Source organism: Lepisosteus platostomus, chromosome 13 (assembly GCF_059453375.1).
Source record: "Lepisosteus platostomus isolate fLepPlt1 chromosome 13, fLepPlt1.hap1, whole genome shotgun sequence".
NCBI classification, from domain to species: domain Eukaryota; kingdom Metazoa; phylum Chordata; class Actinopteri; order Semionotiformes; family Lepisosteidae; genus Lepisosteus; species Lepisosteus platostomus.
Window position 1 is genome coordinate 25,118,053 of NC_142623.1, and position 23,938 is coordinate 25,141,990.

At 37.4% G+C, this 23,938-nt stretch overlaps 1 protein-coding gene across 1 annotated transcript in view; it reads right to left on the reverse strand.

Annotated features, from left to right (window-relative positions):
* Window positions 1-9,381: 9,381 nt before the first annotated feature.
* The window catches only part of LOC148650237 (uncharacterized), a 98,006-nt gene continuing 83,449 nt past the window's right edge, over window positions 9,382-23,938 (reverse strand). Inside the window, exons 23-27 of the mRNA XM_088604924.1 lie at window positions 17,294-17,360; window positions 16,920-17,011; window positions 14,636-14,795; window positions 11,360-11,458; window positions 9,382-9,771 (exon numbers count right to left, since the gene is read on the reverse strand). Of these exons, the coding sequence (XP_088461050.1) occupies window positions 9,727-9,771; window positions 11,360-11,458; window positions 14,636-14,795; window positions 16,920-17,011; window positions 17,294-17,360 (463 nt within the window). The 3' untranslated portion in view covers window positions 9,382-9,726. The remainder of the gene's footprint in view (window positions 9,772-11,359; window positions 11,459-14,635; window positions 14,796-16,919; window positions 17,012-17,293; window positions 17,361-23,938) is intronic.

Genomic DNA, 23,938 nt, shown 5'->3' on the forward strand with positions numbered 1-23,938 from the left:
TTCAGTGTTTCTGGAGCTCATGCAAGGGCAATCATTTCAAGGCCACTTTGATGTAACAATTTGCATACATGGGTAAAACATATATTTAAACAGATGTGCTTAAAAACGATAATTTTCTAAAAACATACTAAGTAGTAAAGCACAAAGTAAATTGCTTTCATTCAGGTTTTGAATTTTGTACTACAAATATATCTCCATCTCACACAAAAGTCACAAAAAGTTCTGCCAAATGGGAGTAAATATATGTTCATTTATTTCTGCATTTAAAAAAGGTTTTATGGCACACATTACCAATTAAAATAACTATTATTTAATTTAAAATCCAAGGGACCAAGACCATAATAAGCCCAATCAGAGATCTAATAATTCCAGAGTACATGTGCCTTTGTCAGATCAAAAACAAACACAATTTTGTAATCTAATGGAAGTAATTAAAAATTAATAATTAAATAATTAAAAGCACATTAAGAGCTAATCAATAATCACCTGCAGTTAATCATAAATATCAATATTGTTGCAATTTGGAGGTTAGATAAATATTTGTGCTTCCCAGCACATAGAAAATTAACATAGGGAATTAACCTACCTTTTTTTGATACAATGAGCATTATCTATAAATGTTAACTCACCTGTCAGGTCAGGCTAAATGAAACTCTGTTAAATCATTAAAGAGTGGCACAGTGGTGCAGTGGTTAGCATTGCTGCCTCACAATACTGGGACCTTGGGTTGAATTCTAACCATAGGATGCTAAATGTATGTTCTCCCCATGTTCATCAGAACCTGCTATCAACTTGTGTCAACCAATGGCCTCCTGTACTTATATGTGGGTTTCCTCTAGGTGCTCCAGTTTCCCTCCACAGTCCAAAAACATGGTGGCAAGTTAAATAGCTTCTGGGAAAATTGGCCTTAGGTGTGAGTGTGTGCGTGGTTGTGTCTGTGTGTCTGTCCTGTGATGGACTGACGTCCCATCAAGGGTGTACCCTGCCTTATCCTTTTGCTTGCTGGGAAAAGCTTCAGCTCCCCTGTGACCCTGAATTGGAAGAACCTGAAGTTAGAAAATGAACAAAAAAATCTATTGTTAAGTTAGCCCTCCTAGACCATTAATATTTAACAGTGACTGAATATTCCTAGTGAGGACATTAAAGTAGTCTTTATGAGAATGCTTTATATGATTAAGTAGACCTCAAGGCAGAATCCCATTGCTTCAGAAGTTGAGTCTGGGCTTATAGGTGGATCTGGCATAGCTAGGACCAAGTTTGGTTTGTTGTGATTTCAACCCATAGAACCCATAGAGTACAGTATGTTATTATTTATGTTAACACTGGCTGTTATGTTCTGCATTGTGTATAGTACTGTAAGTCTGTCCACATATGTTTAAAAAAAAGGTAAAAGACTCTACAGAACTACAAATGGCATCAAAGTGAGTTCAAACCTTATTAACAAAAAGAAATAAACGCATATCACATCCTCACCTTTCATCACAGCTTCAGGGGCATCAGAACCTGCTATCAACCTGTGTCAACCAATGGCCTCCTGTACTTACTCAAATGGTAAAAAAACTAGGCCTGCTAAGGATTGATACTTGGAAGAGATATACAGTACCAAGGAGAGCTGTTGAAATGAAAATCTGTAGACACACTGGCTCTGCAGAACTAGGATTGCATGAGCATATTAGAAGGGTAATACAGCCTTAGAAAGACTGCAAATGAGATCAGGAAGTACTAGTCTTTTGAATTGTTTGTTTTTTTTAATTTATGGGCAGGTTAACTGAACAAAGAACCAAGAATATTGAGACATGATTTGACTGAAGTATTTAGGATCCTAAGGGATATAGATAGGGCTAATTGAGGTAATCCTTTCACACTTAATAACAAAATCCTCTGTTTTGTTTCACATTTGCAGTCTCACTGGAAGGAGAAGGAAGTGGAAGTATAGGCTGTGTGACTGTTGTCATGTGTAGTCATCATATTGTCACTGATATGGGAAAGGACGAACCGTGGAATGGCAGGAGATCGAAAAGACCCTATGCGTAGCGGCAAGGCGGGGGTTAGCCCGGGCTCAGCTGTTCCGGAAATGCCATGTAGAAACCCATGGCCTCAGGCCATGGACAGGAGCGACCTAGTGCTAGGTGGGTCTCAGGACATCCAAACCTCAATGCTGAGCAAGGAGCAGAGCAGACACAGGAAGTAAATAAGCCATACACACCAGAAAGACATGAATAATCACAGGGAACTAGGAACAGGACAGAAGTAGAGCGTCCTCTAGGTGTACTGGGCATAACAGGGCGCCTTCAAGGGCGGCTCCTGATGCCCAAAAAATAGCTGCACAGCACTGGGGGGAGGAAAAACCTCATTTAACTGAAAGGAAACCTCCGGGAGTCCACGGCTGAATGCTCCCCCCTTCTCTGGGGTAAAAAAACATTTATTGAGTAGAGGAAGGGGGGGCCAGGCTGGGCTCCGGAGGAGCAAGACAAAAAACCAGATCAAACAAGCAAAAAAAAATCACGAATAACGAAAATAAACCCTGACGGAACAGGGGAACAAACAACACATAAGGGCATGGAAGCTCAGACTAGAGGACATGGGAGCCCAGGATTGAGAGACTGGCGGGCGTGGGAGCCTGGGACAGACAAAACACGTTAAAAAAAATTACACACAACAGAAATAAACCCTGATGGAACAGGGGAACAAACCATTCATAAGGGCATGGAAGTCCAGATCAGAGCGCATGGGAGCCCAGAGCCAGGGAGACCAGGGGACATGGGAGCCCGGAACACTGTCACGGATGTCGGAAAGGACGAACCGTGGTTTTGCAGGAGAGTGATAAGACCCTCTGCGTAGGTGAGACGGGGGTTAGCCCAGGCTCAGCTGTTCAGGAAATGCCATATAGAAACCTATCCCCGCAGCCCATGGACAGGAGCGACCTGGTGCTAGGCAGGTCTTAGGAATCCAAACCTCAATGCTGATCAAGGAGCAGAGGAGACACAGGAAGTAAATAAGCTACACAACAAGACACAACAGAAAGACATGAATAATCACAGGGAACAGGAACAGGACAGAAGTAGAGCGCCCTCTAGGTGTACTGGGCGTGACACATATATAGTTTTATATGTACAGTATGTGCAAATGAGCTGTTGATGTCAAACCTGAATTATTTTTTTACACAAAATCCACATGATTCATTTATACAACATGTGTAGTCATCATTTGTAATTTAATTCAACAAAAGTAGAAGACATATTTAGAAGGAAGTGAACAGTGTATGTATGTGCAAATTCGCTGATGTAAAACTTGGACTGTTGTGTTTTCATTGTCATTGTCATTTTCGTTGTTTTCATTTGTAGCCATTTCATTGTTCGTTATTTAGCCATTAGCTAGCCAAAATTCATTATAGACGGCTTAGGATCACCTTGCTTAATAGTTACACTATCCTCAAGAGACCATTTTTATTGGTAATCCAAAAGAAGCAACTTTGAAACTCTGTAACTGTCATGCCCTCACACTCCTACTCTGTCCTGTCCCTAGTTTCCCTGTGCTTTGCTTGTCCATCTGGTTTGTCTTAGTTGGGGCTATATATTTCCGGGTCCACCTGTCCTCCTCGCTCAGCATTGATGGTTTGGATGTCTTGAGACTTGCCTAACATCAGGTCGTCTCCTCCGTGGCCTGAGGGCATAGGTTTCTACACAACATCGTATAACCTCCTGAGCCCAGGCTAACCCCCGATTTGCTGCTTCGCATTGGGGCTCTTTTGCTCTCCTTAATTTAATTTGTGCCTCCTGCTTGCCAGGTTAGGCTCTGGTGTTTCCTGTGACCCTGTACTGGATAAAGCTGTTTAAGAAAATGGATGGATTAAAAAAAAACATTACTCAACTTACCAGTTTGAAAATAATATTTACTTCCTAGTAATTAATTAAACAGGTTATCCTTGAAACCATTGAGAATATGATATGATGTTCTCAAATTAAAATTCTTCTTCATCTGTATATTTCCCACACTTGCAGGTTGTTTCAGCAAAAACAGATAAAAATAGTACAATATGGAATCCAGGATTACACAAAAGCAAGAAACTGCTTGGTTAATGGTGGCCAGACTGGGGGCAGTGCTGGTTTTCTGTCCATGTTTTATTGTTCTGTTAATAAACTGTATATTGTAAAATTTCAGTCCTTGTGTTGCTTTTCATTTTGTCCGATTGACTACTCAAAGCCATAAAATCACTGCAAATTTCTAATTGTTCCATTGAATTCCACCACCATATCACTACAAAATCAATATAACCTATAAGAAAACAGTACCTGTTTTGGTGGTGTACTGAAATGAGGGTTTTTATTGTACTGTAACAATTACAAATTGGAACAGTAAATTGACAGAGTGCTTAAACACCTGTTCCAAATCAAACACAATAATTTACAATCTCACACATGGACTCTAAATAAATAATTGGTACAATGTCAAAACATGCATGACAAATCAACAAGAGCAATAGAATATATTTGTGAATTGATCTGCTGTGAAATGAAAATTTGAACGTTTAACGGCATAACAAGATAAGAAGTAATATCATCAAAATTAAAATGTATCGACTATAATGTGTTATGGTTTACCTAGTAGATTTTATGAGTCTCCGATAGTTAAATAACAGTTATTTACAATATGAATTTAAAACAATGAATTATCAAACATGTGCTTACAACCATAGTTTAACTCTTGAGAATTATGAGAATAAAGAACACTCAAAGATAGGAGAAACTCGGTTTGTCACGACTATAATTTTTTTATTGAATATGCCTAGATACTCAGAATGTCAACAAAAAAGTCAAACTTATTAGTCAGGTGAAAATAATAATTGGTTTGCAAAAACTTTTTATGCAAAGCATTCACAGCTTACTGTACATAGAGGATCAAGCTGCCTTGTGAAGACAACAGAAAGATTATTAGAACTAACAATTTATAAAAATTCATTATACTTTTATAGCGCTTTTCTGGAAACTCCACTCAAAGCACTTTACATTAATGGGGACTCTCTTCCACCATTGTCAATGTGCAGCATCCACCTGGATGGATGATGTGGCGGCAGTGGGGAGGAGAACAGAGTGATGAAGCCAATTCATAGTTGGGGATTATTAGGAGGCCATGATTGATTAAAGCAATTGATTAATATTTAATTCTAAGTGCTACAATATTTTTTGCTGCTATGCAGGTTATGCAGGCTATGCATATTATTTAGGAAATAATTAACTTACAATTTTCACAAGCAATAAAAAGCACGATTTATTTTTAACCTTCTTGATGTGAGCATCAAATTCACAGAGACCTGCAAAGCTACATTTTAAAAAAGCTATAGTAAAAGTACAGTTGATGAGTAATAAAGCCAGTACAGTACCAATCAAAGCACTGTCATGTCAAGAAACAAAGACACATCTGTATTGTGTACAGCAGGGGTTTCAAGCTCAGATCAAGGAGGACTGCAATGACCTGGCATGTCATGTGACCTGCCAATAATATTCTAATATATAATATTAGAAGGGGAGTGGGGGTGATATGGTGGCACAGTGTATTTCAGTTCTGCCTCGCAGCTTTGTGGCCCAGAGTAGCCCTGGGGTGCTAACTGAGTTGATAATTCTTTGAATTTTTCAAACTCATGTATACAACTCATGTATAGAGGAGGCATGCCGATCGTGACAATGTCATACTTAAATAGTAAAAGGGGCTATAGACTGCCCTGTATAATACCACACTTTACTTAGTTACTTAGTTTACAATTACTTTCCATGATATTATGCAATAATCTTACCTTTTTAAAAAATCTTGCTTAAATCCTTTTTTAACAAAACAGCAAACATAAATTCATTTGAGAGTGTATTATTGGACTTTTCTAAATCCAGATTTAGAAAGGTATATTCCTATATTAGTTCCTCATCCACTTGTTTTTTCACTGCAATTGAGCTGAAAGTTGGATGAAGCGAGATTGTAGTGTACTGTATTTAATATCCATCTGCCTGCTTAATCCAAAAGCTAGTTGCAATGGACCCTGTGTGTTTGTGTCTTTCTGTTAAATTGCAAGAACTAAAAAATAATTTAGCAAGAACACAGCTACTCCAAACAAAATACTGTGTCTGGACCACATTCCCCAGAAGCCTTTGGGGAATGAGTTGTTGATGCCCTGCAACAGGGTAGCCTGCTGTTGTGTATAAAAATGTTAATTACTCCAAGGCCTTTCTTAATTACTCCTGTACCCTTCCTGTATGTTTATGTTAGTATAAATGAAACAAGTGTGAAAGGTATGTACCTCCCTTTTTACTCCAAATCACGGCAGTATTCCATAGTTGTTGGATTATGGTGTAATGTTTGACAAGATGGACACCAGTACCTTTTCTGTTTGTGAATTTGTAGGCATCCACATCGGCAGTGCTAAATGGCTGCTGACATTAAAGGGAAAGATTTCTAGTAGGTCACCAATAATTAACCAATATATGTGTATATTCTTTTTTCTAAATGTACTCAAAGCTTAATGTGAATTTGTAAAAGCTGTAGTTTCCCTGGACTTGTTTGCCATGCTCACGCCCCCAGAGCACCAGTTCACTGTCGCAAGTAATACAGCCAGTAGAGTACCAATCAAAGCACTGTCATGTCAAGTGTAGCGGTGAGGCTTATTAATAAGGCAGAATTAAGTGTTTCTGAGCTTTCCCAAATTAGGCCTAATTTCTCTGTTCATCTCTGTGGTGCAGCCACAGAGAAAGAATTCATGCAAGCTGATTTAAGATGTTTTCTTGTGATAAGAAACCAGCTCCCAAAGGGGGATGCACTTAGCTAAGCCTGGCTATCATGATCAATGGTCATCCATTGGCGCCTATCTGTCTAGGGAGTGCGAGTTGGACATCTGGATTGCATTCCTAAGTGTCAGGAGTAAGTGACTCATATCTCACCTTGATCAACCAATCAGGGACTGGTAGGGCCGAGTAACCCACGTGGGACTCTGATGCCCATGGAACTTTCAGCCAATCAATGAGCTGAAGTTCCTCCAGGTAAAAACAGGCAACACAGAGATTCAACAAGATTCAGAAGGGATTCTGGAGAGGATTCTGTGGACTGTTCTAAAGGGAATTCAAAGGAGAATTCCAGGGCAGGACGGCCCAGGAGCAGAAGGCTCCCAAGGGCAGGACATCCTCGCAGCGCGCCTCCTGACCATCCTGAGACTCAGCCCGGACAACCACGGAACGGCCAGTGTGTCCGAGTGCCAGAACTTTCCTTTGTTCTAAGAGTCTAGAGTGGAGGTTGCCAGAGAGTAACCAGCAGCAGGCCTCGTGAACAGGTCGGAACTGTGGACAGCTGAATCACTATTCAGAACTAGCTCTTCATCAGGAACGAACCGGTCCTCTTCCTGACTTGCTGGGACCCACAGTCATCTTTTCTCCTGTGCACAAACTTTGCTAGTTAAAGCCAACAGTGAACATCAGCAGCGCACCGTCGCAAGCCGCACAGCACAGCCTGGCACCGAGCCAGAGAGCGCGGATTGGACAGCAACAGCCTGCAACTGTTTCTTTGTGCCCGCAGGAGATCTGAATCCCCAAAGATTGGATGAGTATTCAACTTCAATGCATTACAGCTCAAGAATTCAATTGTTATCCCAACCAGTTGATATCAATTTAATTCCTAAGAGTTATGTACTTGTTTCGAGTATCTAATGTAGAAGTTATAACCAAGTTCATTTATGAAACGGTCTTAATGAATGATATACTGAACGTATGTCCTCTTGATATATGTAACACTTCGTAACTGATTGAATATATATCTTTTGTATTCTGATAACCCTCTCGATAAGATCTGTTAGTTTAAGGCATATTCTATGTATTAATAAATGTATCCTCGTGTATTAGTACCTGTGTGTGTGCGTTGTTTGAGTTATGTCGCATGGTTGGATTCTAAAGCCATCAAAAGAATCAACTTTGTGATTTACTGCTACAATTAATAATTGTCTCAGTAAATGCCCAAACCCTACAGAACTGGTGCCTTCAGAGAGCCAGTTTTCTTACATATTTGGCGTCCCTGAACGGCTATGAATCACTACACAAGAAACAAAGACACATTTGTATTGTGTCAGTTTGTCAACCTGCCCTGATCCTTGTCGTCTCCTCCCCGTTGTCCTTTTCCACTCCCTTCCGCATTATACCATCTGCATAGGGTCCTGAACTAAGCTTCATGGGAGCCTGGATTGGCTCCAGTTAAATGATCTTTGTGAATTTTGTTTTAAAGCTGGTAAGCAGCTCAGCTGCCTGGCAGGATAGATAGGACTGAAGTTCAGCTACTGTAGCAGTGCAAAGAAGAGCTAGGTTTGTTTTTTCTTTGTGGTGGCTTTTTTCCCTCCTCTGTATAAATAAAGAGCACTGTTTTAAATCTACCTTAAAGCTATGTCTTGTCACTGTGCTAGGAAGAATCATATGCCTACTTTTTTTGTTGCCTATTTTTTTTACAACTTTGATCAATTCCTGCACATGTAGAGCCTCAAAATACAACTAAATATTCTACAAGATTCACAGAGTGAGGAATTAGAAAAAGAGTTGACTCACATAGGTATTCCAGTAAAACACTGGTATCATAAATACAGTACACCAGTATAAAAGCAAAGTAGTTTAAGTAGGTAACTGCATCAGCATGCGTAGGCTGCAAAGGACCCAGTAAAGGTTTAATCCATGCTGAAATGAGAAGAAAAGAAGCACTACGTTTCAGATATGGAGCTTCTTCGGCTCTGTGTTTCCTTTCTTCTCTTTTTAGCATGGAAGAAATCTTTACTTGATCCGAAAAGTGAAGTAGCTGACAAGAAGGAAAGTAGTTTGTGTTGAGACACACTGTATATTGTATTTAAGGAGCAGTTGATAATTTCTTCATTTTTCTATATTAGAACAAGCACTAGCTAAATAGTAGCATGTTTTTTAGTAAGAAAAAAAAACTGCTGACTCAGTAAACAAATAAAATTTTAAATTTTTCAGTATGAGAAAATGCAGTCCCAAAAGAACAATAGCAACATTATTTTACCTGAAGAGAACACCCAGCTCAGATTTACAATGTGATTCAAAGACAGAACGTTCTCAGCCCCTAAGAGGGATCTAACCTTGTAACCAATGTCATGGATCCACAAGCCATGAAGTGAAAATTTAGTAATCTTTTAGAAATCAGTTTAGCTAATCTGCAAACCAGGAAGTCACTGTTGCAGTTAAGGCTGAGGGTTAGAACTGCAGTGTGGCACTATAGAGAAGTCTTTCATACAGATGAAACAGCTACAAAATTAACCTAGATCTGTGTAAGATTAAAGTAATAATTTTAAAACAAATATATTGAAAAGTAACAGAAGTAGTTGGGAAGTATAAATATGTTTAATGGACGTGTTTAAACAGCGGATACATTTTTTCTTGGTTCTTTGTGGTCATAGCTATATATTTAAGATTGTAACAGTTTAAATACTTTCAGTTTTCAGTCTGAAACTCTCCACCAACATTGTAATGAAAAAATACACTATAAAAGTACATTTTAATTATCATTTCTTATTATTTTCTTACACTTTTACCAGAACTAATTGAATTCTGACATCACACAATAAACTTACAATACTCAGAAATTTAGAGTCCAGTGGAAAAAAAACATTGTTGGACATTAATTAATGGTCAGTTTATATTAGGAAAAAATGTAGTAAAGCAGGTTTTCATCCCTTTGCTCAATCAATGTTTTCTCTCTTCATTTTTGTTTTTGTATGTCTTCAGAATTAGATGATTCAAACGTCTTGGAAAAAAGAAAACAAATGGGTACATTCACTTTTTTAGTCTTAGTCTTTTTAGCCTTTAAAAGTCACAATGTGCATTCAGAGTTATTGCAAAATGTGAATGGCTGTTCAAAGTGTTTAAATGCTATTTTTGCTAAATCACATCAAGTCACACATGTGCGATAGAAATGATGGTTTTGAATTAATACACTCTTCACTTCTCTTATTTACTAGAGCACTTTTCTTCCTTATGTGTTTTTAACACAGTTTGACAGCCTGCCAAACTCCATTCAAAAATTACAGTCAGGATTCCACGGGTCAGTTTTTTAGTGAGAAAACACGAAGCATGTAACTTTGGAATTAAGAGTTAAACTAAAAGATACAGAAGAAAACCTGTATCCTACTGTAAACCTACTATATGTAGAAAAGTATATTCTTATTTTTTACTAACAAAAATATATTTGGCTGTGTATAACACAATATTAATTGCACTATTACAATAAATACCAGGCTAGGATGGTAAACAGTTCTCCGTTTGCAACATTCATCAAAAACGTTTAGTTTTATTAACTATGTTTTACTTTTAAATATACCTTTATAACTATGTACCATTACAAGATTAAATAATAAACACATTTTCACTCACAGGTAAAGGTTTGCTAGCAATGGATGGAAGAAGATTGAAATGTACAGTAGGCAGCCGATTACTGACAATGTGCTCACCAGTAACAATACTTACAGTTACTTAGGGTTCCTATGGTTCAAGTGCAAGTACTGTGGCACCATACAGTTAATGCTGCAAATCTACAGTTAACTCACTGAGGGGATTCAAATGACAAAAATCCTAAAACTGTAAACAGAACAACTGATTTGAAACATTTGAATTTAAACTTAGAAGATTCTACTTTGATCTGAGGAAGAATCATATTTTTTATGACTTTTTAGTCCTCTAAATAACAATTTAGAAGCAACTGTAAGACAAAATTAACAACTAAACAATACCTACTGTAGCTGCATAATACAAACCTAATGGGCTACAGAAAATGAATTTATTTTGCCTTTTAGTGATGGGAACTCTCACACAATCTGAAACCACACAGGTTTGTATCAGGATGCTGATGAAGATAGTGTAATAGTTTATATTGAGATACTCAATAATCAACCTTACAATGAGAAGGGTGATTCATACAGTATGTAGTTCATATTACTCATATGTTCTCCTTGAAAATTTGCAGAACTGCTAAATTCGTCACCAAAAACCTTGACACTAAAAATAAATTAAACTATTTTAAAAGTATGCAAAATGCTTGTGCTATAGCAGTTGGTGGTACAATTTGCTGTATAATGATATTAATGTGCTCTTTGTATCTCAGTAATATAGTTTTGTGTCTTTTTTCTTCAGATCCTTCATATTCATGTTTCTAATTTTGTGTTAATCAGACGTAATTTACAAAAACTGATCTCTGGTTTTGCAGCAGGATTTGTCTAAACTTAAACCAGTTAATTTTAACACCCATCACGTTGTGTAGTGAGCAAAACACTGAAAACAGGTTGTGTGCATAAGTGCGATAAAAGTGTGGAGTGCATATTTTGGAATACAATTTTTACCATAGAAACATTTTGTGTGTACATTGAGGGCTCTGCAGACAGCAATGCTTTTTTTTTTGCGCCGACACATGGGAACCATTTCTTATATTCCTCTCTCACCTGTAAAAACAAACATAGATATTAGAAGACAGCTATTTTCCATTGTATTTTAGTGAGGGTCACATCGGGCTTAAACAAACACCTTTAAAGATATGTTCCCAAAACAGGAGATAGGACATTGTTAGGAAAAGTTTTTAGAAAATGTTGATGTTAGGTAATAATAATAATAATTGCTTACACTTATATAGCACTTTTCTGGACACTCCACTCAAAGCGCTTTACAGGTAATGGGGTCTCCCCTCCACCACCAATGTGCAGCACCACCTGGTTGATGCGACGGCAGCCATAGTGCGCCAGAACACTCACCACACATCAGCTATCAGTGGGGAGGAGAGCAGAGTAATGAAGCCAATTCATAGATGGGGATTATTAGGAGGCCATGATTGGTAAGGGCCAATGGGAAATTTGGTGCAACACCCCTACTCTTTTCAATAAACACCCTGGGATTTTTAATGACAACAGAGAGTCAAGATCTTGGTTTTACGTCTCATCCAAAGTACGGCACCTGTTTACAGTATAATGTCCCCATCACTATACTGGGGCATTAGGACCCACGTGGACCACAGGGTGAGCGCTCCCTGCTGGCCCCACTAACACCTCTTCCAGCAGCAACCTTAGTTTTTCCCAGGAGGTCTCCCATCCAGGTACTGACCAGGCTCACACCTGCTTAGCTTCAGTGGGTTGCCAGTTGTGAGTTGCAGGGTGATATGGCTGCTTATATATCACCCTGCAATTAAATAAGGAAATATTTAAATATTAAAAACTACAATTTACAAAAGTCCAGTCAGTCATATTTCATCTGACCCCCCTGAATGAGGGCAGTGATGATACCAATTACAATCTTCATACTGTATATCTTTTTAACAGCTGATACAAAATTTAAGAACACGTGAAATCAATTAGTTTTGATTAACACATTGGCTGGAGTAAACATTAGCAGACTCAGGGGACTCAAAGGACCAGGGCTGAGAACCAATGGCTCTGTGCTTTTTTGGCTACTGGCAATTTTTTATTGTAAGTGGGAGTATTCAGTTGGGTTAGTGTTTTGGAGGAAGGACTCAAACTTATATACTATTTTGTGAAATATATACCTTGCTCTCCAGTATTTATTTTTTTAATTGGTGACTCATTACTAGATGTATCTGTGCAGGGGTGGATATGGTTAGCTGGCATTAGTGTTAACAGGAAGTGGTGTCAGCTTCCTTACAAGCTTTCTCAAATATTAGTGAGTCTTTTCTTTCCTTGATGTTGTGTATATGGAGCTTTCCATTACACTGGTCCATGGGGCCATGGAGTTTGATCATTTCCTAGCATGAGGAGCTGACGCCATAGAAGATTTATAGATCGTTAAATACCTCTGTCTGAAAGTGTTTTTTGGATACTCTGTAGTTTGGGTTTCCCATCTGTGAAGGGATGTATAAGGAAGGTCAATAGGAGAAATAGTTGGTGAAGTCTGTAATGCTATAATTCTTGCTCTTGTGTCTTGTTGCTTCTCTTCTTCTTTCATATTCTTAATTAAAGATCTTATCCTTTCCGTCACTTTTGTAAGATGCTCCTCACCCAGCTGTGCTTCACCTTGGGGGCCAGCAGCCACACATCCATTCCACCCTGACTACTGTGGAAACAGTTAATGCAAAGCACCTGGTCGTATTTAGAACTGTCACTGCAGTGGGTGCTCTGAGGGTATTTTAACCCTGCGTTGCCTCTCCTCGGCAATCTGGCATTGACGATTCTTCATACCACTCCTGATCTACCGTTCAGCATCTGAGCATAGCCCTTCTTGTTCCTTGTTTTCAGTTTACTTGGGCTAGGTTAGGGTGCTCTACATGCAGCTGTGCTGTCAAAAGGATTCCAGTAGCTGAGAGGGGACTCAAGGATGGGTCTGAAACTAGGACTGATCTCAGCGGATATCTCTGTTGGCCTGGTCCAGATGGAACCTGAGAGATCTGGGAGATGGAGCCAGTTCTTCCCTGGAGGACTAACAGTGTAAGCCTAGTGTATTCTGAGGGGCATATATCTTGATTCAACCTGTTTCCTGATGTCCACCGGTCAGACCTTTCTGATTCAGAGTTTCTTGTTCAGAGTGGAAGGTTGGACCTCTCTGCCCTGTGATGCCTTCTGGACAGGTGGTTCATTTCCATCCTGCAACTGCTTTCCCTGCACTTCCCCCTCCTGTGATCCAGTCTTCCAGTCCACCTGTCTGCATCCTGGGCAACAACATTGGGCTGTCCTCCATTCAATTAGGGCCTCCCTTCCCCTGGGAACCTGGCTACAGAAATCTACTCCGAAGTATTGAGAGCAACACCCCAGCAGCTCTTTCTCCCAGACACCAGTCAGCACACTTCAGTGGATAGTTTCACCCCAGGCCGGTGCTGTGTTGTACCAGCCTCTTCTTTCCACCTAAGGTGTAGTTAGCCGGCCACTCTCCCTGAGCTGTCAGACTCAAGCTCCTGGGTATGTAACATTTACAGCACTGTTTTCACCCTCATAAGTATTCCAGCCATCTTGTCTCCATTCATTCACCATTGCTTGTACATGTACCTAATTAACTCAACACTGTACTTCAACATAACAATTTCTGTAATACCAGTGTCTGGGGGGAGGCATGACATTAAAGACACTCAGTAAATCCAGTAAGACACATACTCAGTTTATATTTGTCCGATGCCAATTTTAAAACACATTAAAAGAACAAATGTAACACATTTCTGTGTTAAACATACAAAAAAATGACTACACAAGATTTATTAGATCCACTAAAAGTAGCATCTTTGCATATTTTCCCCATAACTCCCATACTACCACACACCGTTCTATCTCTCAGTCCTGTGTGTACTGTTACAGCGAGACAATCAGTGAAGTAGTGATTGACAGTTATGACCATTTATGTGCTTTTGTTTTGGTTAATACCCTTTCAAAACAGTACAGCATCAAAACACAAGGCCCCAGAAAGTGGTAATGTTTAGAAGAAAAGTTGTGGGGGAAAACTTAATGTATCAGTGCACTCTATATTATTCCCTCCCCTCTCCAAACACATAACAAAATGCCTGCCCCTTGGATGTGTACCTAATACCCAATTATGCTGTAGTAAATATCCTCTGTCTTTTCACTGTCTTACCTATCCTTATAATCATGTTGTATTTGAAACCTAGAAGGTCAAAGAGAAAGAACTGTTACCTCTCTGTTAAGCAGACAGTGAACAATGAAGATGAAAGTACCCTGCTGTGAATTCAGCACAATAAACAGGTATGTTAGCAGAGTGGAACTTTGGAAGAAGCCCAGGATCCATCCACACCCCAGTACAACACACTGGGCAACAGATTTGAAAAGTATTATCCTGGAAGAGAAGTACAAAACATCAACGTCTGAGAAAAGTTGTTCCTTCCCCATCTTCACATTAATTTACATCTAAAAACTCTGTTACCTTTCTAAGTAAATGTAATATGGTATAGTACCAAAGTATACTAATTACTATTGTTGCAAATATGAATAGTTCAGGAAGCAACCTCATGGATATGCAAAATGTGCAAATAAATATGCAAAAAAACATATTTTTTTTTTATTCTGCAGCACAACTTGAGTAATAATCAGGCTCAATCTTAGACAACACAAAAGAGTATTAAAAGCAAATACTACAACTACAAAAGGGACAACAGTTACACTAAAGATAGGTATATACAGTACATTAAGTCATTTCTTATAGTCCTACTTACTATAGAAATAGAGAATCTAGAATTATGCCTATGTAATCTCAATACACATAAACCAACTTTAGAGTTGAAAAATGCATCACAAAAAGAGAATGTTTGGCCTAAAGATTCCACAATACAGGAAACCAGAATTTTTTAACATAAGTAACAAAGCTCAATTATGATAATGAAAAAAACTCCAGAACTTTTTAAGTTTAGTTTTCCAGAATCTGATTATAACAGTATTTAGAAAAAAGATCTGTTTCACAGCTCAAATTTGAAGAAGAGCAATATGTTGAATTCTATTCCTGTGTTTATCTATGGGTCCATTCTAGTGTTTACTTCCTTTAATTACCTCCAATGGAATGTCTCTCACTGCCGAAAGTCTATTCTTTAATATGCTAATCTACTACAATACACGATAAGGAGATGTAATTTTGCAAAACTTAATCTTGCCATTTTTAAGAAACTGGTGTGTTTCTTTCAGTTGCTCCATTATAAAATTTTTGGGGCTTGGGGTTTAGTGGAGTAGTCCTGACTTTATCACATCAAAATTAAGATTACCTAGACCCCTAACATTACTGACCTTCTTGCAATATAATATATCCCATATACAGTAGATTTCTATATTTTCATCAGTACATTAAAATAGAAATAAGATAAATATACTGTAGATAGAGTCAGATAGATAAACATAATCAAATGCCACAATCCCTTTCAATGATAAATTTAGTCATGAATCAACTAACGTAGAACAGTGTAGTTTTGTTTTTAATTAAATGACATTTATCATTAAAATCTTATGTTTGATAATATTGAATCTATAATATAGATTGCCTATGTTTAGCATGGATGTAACACCAAGTAGCATTGGGATCAACTTTGTCACACTAACATAATGGGCATTCCAGCCAGGGAAGGTGTACAGTATATGTAATTCAGGGAGTCCTAAATGAGGGAGATTATGACGAATATGGACATAAAAATACTGTTTACAAATTGGAACTTCGCACTATTGAAGCTTACCTTATCTGATTTATATGCTTCTTGTATTAAATTAAATTCAGATTCTATTAAATTTAAAGGGGGAATAACTGGATTTTTCAAAATATCAAAAACAATAATAAAGTAATTCTAACCACGGTATAGAGCACTGATTTCCACTCCCATTCCTGGATGATCAGTGCCTTCTGGTTGACTTAAATTGAATCAGTTATTCATCAGTCTGTGTTTTCACTGTTTCTAACCATTTACTTATTGAGGATTATAGATTTCATATTAAACAGGCTAGGCTGTATCCTGATTGTGGTATCCACTTCTGGTAGCCCTCCAGGACCAGAAGTGGATACCACTGGTATAATGAAGCACTTGAGCAACTCCTGACATTGCTGTAAAATGAAATAAGGGTGCCCAATGGTCTTTTTCCGGGGGATTAGGGATCAAAGCCTAAGAGGAAGAATTAAGAGCAACAATACGTTTTCTGTATGGTTTTGGGAAGTGGGATAAAACTAGTATACACTATGCAGTATGATAATAATACTACCTAAATATACAGTATAGAAACCTAGTTTCAAATGTCATTGAAATATGTCTTTCTTATCCTGATTATTAAAATGATGCTTATTATAACAGTCATTTTGGTTTCAGTATTATATTTGCATGCAAAAGTACATTAATGTATTATTAATATTGTATTATTACTGTATAAGATGCTTTATGCATATATAAGACATTTGCAATCTACAAATTAAAGATTTTCCCACTACTTTTACCTGGTGTCATTCACTTTGGAGATATCACTCTTCATATGAACCAGAGTCAATCTGAGATTCCAGACAATCACAGAAAACAGAAACAAGTTAAGCTGTAAAAAAAACCCACATTAAACAGACAATTAAACTCCATAAAAGTCATAGCTCAAAGAGATGCTTGGTTCTGATAATGAAATATTAGATCATAATGTTTTGCTTTAACTTGATGAACCATTAATGTACCTCTATCAGATTCACCATTAATTGATAATGGCATATAAAATGTTTATTATTTTATTAGCGATATTTCAGTTCTGTGAAAGCAATACAGAAAAGTGTGGTAAACTGTGTATTATATTTTTACTCATCAAGATAAAGACCACTACTGTACATACTGCGAGAATGCAGTACAGTGGGCCTAGAAATGTCCATCTGAAGCCTTTCTCACTTTTCAACCAGCATCTGAAACATAAACGCAGCAGATTTTCTTATGAATATAGAACAGAGTCACACATGAACTGTGAAAATCAATATGTTTACACACTATGAATTAGCTAATGAATTATGTTTGATTAAGGAAGTGCGTCAGTGTGCGTTAGGTCAAAGGAACAAGGAAAAGTTAATTCCATGCTGACAAATAGAAGAAAGAAATAACATTTTGCTGTTGATTCTTCTTCTGGTATGACAGAGAAAATAAAGAGAGAATAAAGTCATCAAGGACAAAGGACAGAGTAATTGAGAATGAGCAGAAAGATGAGAAATAGTGTCCACACAAAGGAATATGGGGGGAGGTATGAAAAGCTGAAATCTGTAAATGAATGAAGAGCATTTAAAAAAAAGGCAATTAGTCTGGCCAAATGGATTATACTAATTAATATTTGTCATCAATAGGGGTCTGTTGTTAAACTAATTAAACTAATACTAATTATGTGAATGATCAGCATTTGGAGCAATAATTTGGAGAATAGTTTTGCAACCAATTAAGAAAGATTTATTAAAATAAGTATTTTAAAGACCATTTGAGACCAAATTTTGAATACTCTTCAGTTCTCAAGAACTACATGTCTCACGATAAAACAGATTTCTCACTAAAAGTGACTTCAGAAAGTATTCCCCCATGGATTTTTTTCATAATTTAAGTTGGAAACCCAAATAGAATTACATTTATATGGGATTTTTAATAATGACATACACAGATTACTCTGTAGTGTCAAACTGTAATGAAAGCAATGAAAGGTTTGGACATTTATTACAACTACATGAAAATATTTTTTTTTATTCACCCTTATCTATGACACCCAAAATGCAACTCAGGTGCATCCACTTTCTTTGTGAGATCACTCTAAAGTTTGAATCTACTTGTGTCCACTTTGAATGCATTCTTGGTCAGTTCAATTGGTTGGCACAATATCAGAAGAATATACAGATGCAGTCACTCAGAACCACTCAGTATGATAGTACTCATTGCTGCATTAGAGATGCTACAGCACAGTGCGGTTTACTTTGCTGCAAAGACAATCGATAGGTAGTACTTGTGTTGCATTAGAAGACAGTGATATGACTGCTTCATTTAATCTGTTTCTCTACTCTGCTTCTTCGAATCCACTTACAGATGCAGCCATTCAAAATGGGTGAGGTATTTCGCGGCATACCGCGACACGCCCACCGGGGTATCACGCGGTTCACATGTGTCACGTGACTAACTATCCGGCGTCGCCTTGTAAAACCGCCAGGGGGAGCTTAACCTCTCATGTACAGCATTTGAGCCTTTAATTTTGAACTGTGTATTACAGCATGTTAATCATCAGTCATTAAAATGTTGGTATATTTTATGAAAGCAAGATTGCTCAGTTGGACAAAAGTACACAACCTACCTTTATCAGAAATATTTATGCATCAAAGCCTTTACTGAAGATATTACTAATAGTATTAATAATGGATGACTTTGGACAAGCTGTATACTCAAAGTATAATTTCTTTAGCACATTTGTACAAGCACTTGGAATCTGTCCAAGCCATACTTTGTCAGGCATTTTGTTTTACTTCAACGGGCATAAAAACTTCCTTGCTTTTAACAGGGCGTTTCATAATTTCTAACTACGAAACTGACTTTAAAATGCGACACCTATCATGAAAAGAAAAAAATACACACCAGTATTCCATTTCTCCCTAAACATTGTAAGCTTCGAAGTCTTTAACTAACGTGATACCGGAGTCAACAAGCATACTTTTAGAATTTGATTAATAGGGAATATAATATGGAATCGCGTATCTCAAGAATTTAATAACGGTATGATTATATCCGTGTACTGCGGCAGGGCTGTGTAGGGCTGTTTCGCCTGCCTGTTTATGCAAGCTGTCTTGTAGCCTACTGGTCTAGGTGCGTGACTACCAACCGGCAGGTTGTGTGTTCGAATCCAGCTGGTGCTGGACCTTTCAGTTTTATTTATTTATTTTTTAATCGCGTAACATAAACATATTACCGTATGCAAACTGTACTGTATACAATATGTATATGTATATTTAATGTCTTAACTGTGCCCGTTTAAGTATTGAATATTCATATCTAATTTTACCACTGAAGGGAAATCTTAACATAAACATACAGTATATGGCTGGTCTCGGTACTTTAAAGAAAAAAATACACACCAGTATTCCATTTCTCCCTAAACATTGTAAGCTTCGAATTAAACCACTAAATAAAGACATAAATATAGAAATCTTAAGATTTGTTTTATTTAATGTTGGTAGCAGGATGAACTGTCAGAGTGTATATTTTGTTGCAAAGTTGCTACAAGATGTTAACAGTGAAAAAGGTATTTAGAAATGAGTTATTTCAAGATGAAAAAGAAAACATACACGAAACATGGTTTCATTATGACCAGAATCGGTCTTGAGATATTTTTAACTTGATTTACAGTATTTGAGAGGTATGTCTTAACACCGATACTACAGTGCTTAAGTACTGCTCACGTATATGTTTCTAGGTTAATATTATGCATTTCATACGGTCAAATTACTTTTGAGCAACTAATAAGAAGCGCGAAACGGTATGCGTTTTAGTTTCGTTTTGTGCTGGAACCCGTGGATTGATTAGAGATATCAAGTACATACAAGTCATTTTTTAAATGTTGTAGTTCGTCTTGAAAAAATGTTACAAGTACATAATAATAATAATAATAATAATAATTGCTTACACTTATATAGCGCTTTTTCTGGACACTCCACTCAAAGCGCTTTACAGGTAATGGGGACTCCCCTCCGCCACCACCAATGTGCAGCATCCACCTGGATGATGCGACGGCAGCCATAGTGCGCCAGAACGCTCACCACACATCAGCTATCAGTGGGGAGGAGAGCAGAGTAATGAAGCCAATTCACAGAGGGGGATTGTTAGGAGGCCATGATTGATAACAGCCGATGGGGAAATTTGGCCAGGATGCCAAATTTCCAAGATGCCAAGATGATGCCAAACATCATCTATCAACAATACCACAGGTTCTGTTTCCATATTGCGGATCAAATCCAGTGGCGCTGTGTGTTACTTTACTGAGTCCCATGTCACATGGTCTGTGATTGAAACCTGTAAAACCGGTTTAATTCGTCACAGCCAGCACTCTTCAGGTGTGAGGGTCTTCTGCTCAGAACGAAACGCTAAAATGTTTGTGTATATTCTAATGGTAGTGGGGGCAGGGTGTGTGGGAACAGGTTTGGTTGAAATTGCATTGGAGATCTATGTTCTTCACACCTGAAACATTTTCTCTGAAAGCATTTTCTTCGCAGTTTAACCGATCTTGTTACAGCATGTTACAGTTTACTATTATTAACCATATTAATTTTAAGTGCTTAATGTAAAATCTTGTAAAAATATATTTTCATTGTTCAAATATACATTAAGTCTGACTATCATATAATAAGTTAAATACAAAACTAAAGAAAAAATAGGGTTAAATATAATTCAAAATATTTTGCTAACAATGTTAACTGTTTATGAATAATAAAATGTATTAACTAAGGAGTAGGATGGCACAGTTGTTAGTATGTTTTTTGTTTTGTTTCTTTTTCATAAATACAACAGTAGTACCTGATGTCTCAGTGGCTTTCAAAATTAAATTATGCATGCAAACCTGTGAACTAGAAAGATAACTAAGATTTTAATACTAATTAAATGACCGCGGGCACTTTCCACCCCCTCTACATTCTCAGAGTAGAACAGACTAACCTTCTAATGAAAGACGGTCCACCCCCCACGGACAGGAAAAGTGCCCACAGGCACTTAAACTTAATATGGTAAGTAACAGTAAACAGTAACATGGTCAGAAGGAGCACGTACAAACGTTTTCAAAATAACCACATGTAAGACTCTGATGCTTAAAATGTTTAGGGAGAAAGTGGAATACTGGTGTGTATTTTTTCTTTAAACTACCAATACCAGCCATATACAGTCTGTAACGTAGGGATTTCTATATGTCTTTATTTAGTGGTTACATTAGTGACAAAGGCTAAACTTTTAGCTTCAGTAACGTGTACATATCTCCCCTTTTTATAAAACGACTTGGTTGAAAACTGTTCCAGAGCCACTGTTGTTTCATCAGTGAAAAGTACATCATGAAATGCCTCTCCCTGTTCAATCCACTGGAAAAAAGAAAAGGAGCATAAAGCTTCTGATGGTCATAAACGATATTCATTTAGGAGCAGCATCAGAGGTATGTTTTTAACTGCACTGCATTGGAGAGAATACCATAGTGTGTTTTTTTTTTTACTCCCTGGCGGAAACTGGCTTCCAGAAGAATCAGTATGGCTCAGAGATTAAATAAAACTTCACAGACATTAACGAAGAGCATAACGCGTGTACTGTATACACTGCAAGTACAACCCCCCTCTCTGCAGGAGTGCTGGCTGTGACGAATTGAACCGGTTTCACGGGTATTTTCAAAGTAGGAGGCGAGATTTCCAGCGAAAGACACCCCCCCCCCCCTCAAAAACGCAGTAAATACAGTACTTACTAGTTAAAGGCTAGGCTCCCGACTACGGCGAAAGGAACCCTTCTTTCATTAGAAGACAATGAACATATTTTAGCCCTGAATGAATTAATAGCAAACATGGTTTACATAAAATACATTTTTCCAAGAAAGTTTAGCGTTTGTCACTAATGAAACCACTAAATAAAGACATAAATATAAAAATCTTAAGATTTTTAAAATACATGACTTTGCTAAAATTTATTTGAAAATAAAAACAATTACAACCGCCAGGGGAGAGAGAGAACAGGGGAGGGATGTTGGTTTTGCATACGGGGCGGGGCTATGGAAATTAGGTATGTTTGGGAATGTGTAGTTACATGTTCTGGCTGTTTGTGAATTATCGTTGTTGAGTATGGAGTGTTGAGGTATTGATTTTGTGTAATGCTTTATGTTGAAAATTGAGGTGGATTTTGTTTATGATAAACAGGATAAACTGGGATGGGAGGAAGGTTAGGTTTTGCATAAGGGGCGGGATTATGATAATTGGAGGACTTTGCGAGAGTAAAATGGTTTGATTATTTGATTTTGTATTGTGGTTGTTATCTATGTTTTTGGTTGGTATTATGTTTATATGGTTGTTTTTGTTGGTTGGTTGTTATTATTGTTATTAATAATACGATCTATAGTTGAAATCTGAGCCTAAATAAAAAGAAAAAGCAAGTGATTAGGTTTATGAGCAATCTAATTACTTATTCGTTTAAAAAGCTATATAAAATAAAGTTTATTATTAATTTGCTGGACAGAGCGGTGAACATTATTATGCATAAGACAAAGATAACGATCCTGATCAGTTTAGAAATCTGTGTACGCTGTAAGGTTTTTATTTCTTAAACTTTTAAAATACACGTTTTGAATAGAAAGAAATCCTCTTCCTGGTACAGTATGTATAGCAAACCAGCACGTCTTTTTTCTCCAATCAGAGGGGTGTCAGATGGTGTCAGCCAATCACCATTCTGCGTTGGGTAGCAACGGGTGACTGTTCTCAGGCGGAAGATGTAAACAGCTTAATGTTCGTGTTAAATAATTTTTTTAAATTAAAATTCATTCTATACAGCAATCGCATATTTGGGTACCGTTTCATAAAACTTTCATGCTTAAAATGTTTAGGGAGAAATGGAAGACTGGTGTGTATTTTTTCTTTAAACTACCAAGACCAGCCATACACAGTACAGTTTACATACATACAGTAATGTTTATGTTCCTAAATTAATATCGTTTATGACCTTCAGATGCGTTATGCTCCTCTTCTTTTTATGCTCAGCTACTAAAATTTCCCTTTAGTGGTAAAATCCATAAAAATATTCAAAACTAAGCGGATTAAAATCTGCACAGTAAAGACATTAAATGATTAAATCTTTGCACTACCAACCAATGCACCACGAGTGCCCCTGTCGGTCATTTTGGCCAGCCAATCACTTGCCCTGCGGTACCCTCCGGTGCCCCGCGGTGGCTTGTGGGTAGGTTACTGTACCGCGGGTTTTTACCGCGCAGTTTGAATGGCTGCATCTGTAATATGAAATTATGTAACTTAAGGGAAACTATGGTAGCTGAAAATAAAAATAAGAGAAGCATAACATTTCTGAATATAAATATATTATACATATTATATATAGATGGTGATGGAAGCTACAAATCAAACAATAAAGCACACAACAGTATTTCTACATCAAAGTCTTTAACTCGGTCATTTACTGTGGTAATTTTGAAAATGTTTTTGTTCATTCTATATCTATATATAAAATTTATAAACTTTATAAAATGCTAGAATGTTCTAGCCTTTTCTATGAATACTTGCTGTCGTTATTGTAAACATATTTTGTAGTACTTGTTTAAATCCACATAACCACTTCGAATCCTTCCAATCTGGTTTCCAAGATCTTCATAGCACAGAAACTGCCTTGGTTAATGTCACTAACGATCTTCTCATGGCTTCTGATTCTGGTTCTCTTTCTATCCTTATTCTTCTTGACCTCTTTTGACACTTTTAACCACATTAATTAATCACACTTTTAATTT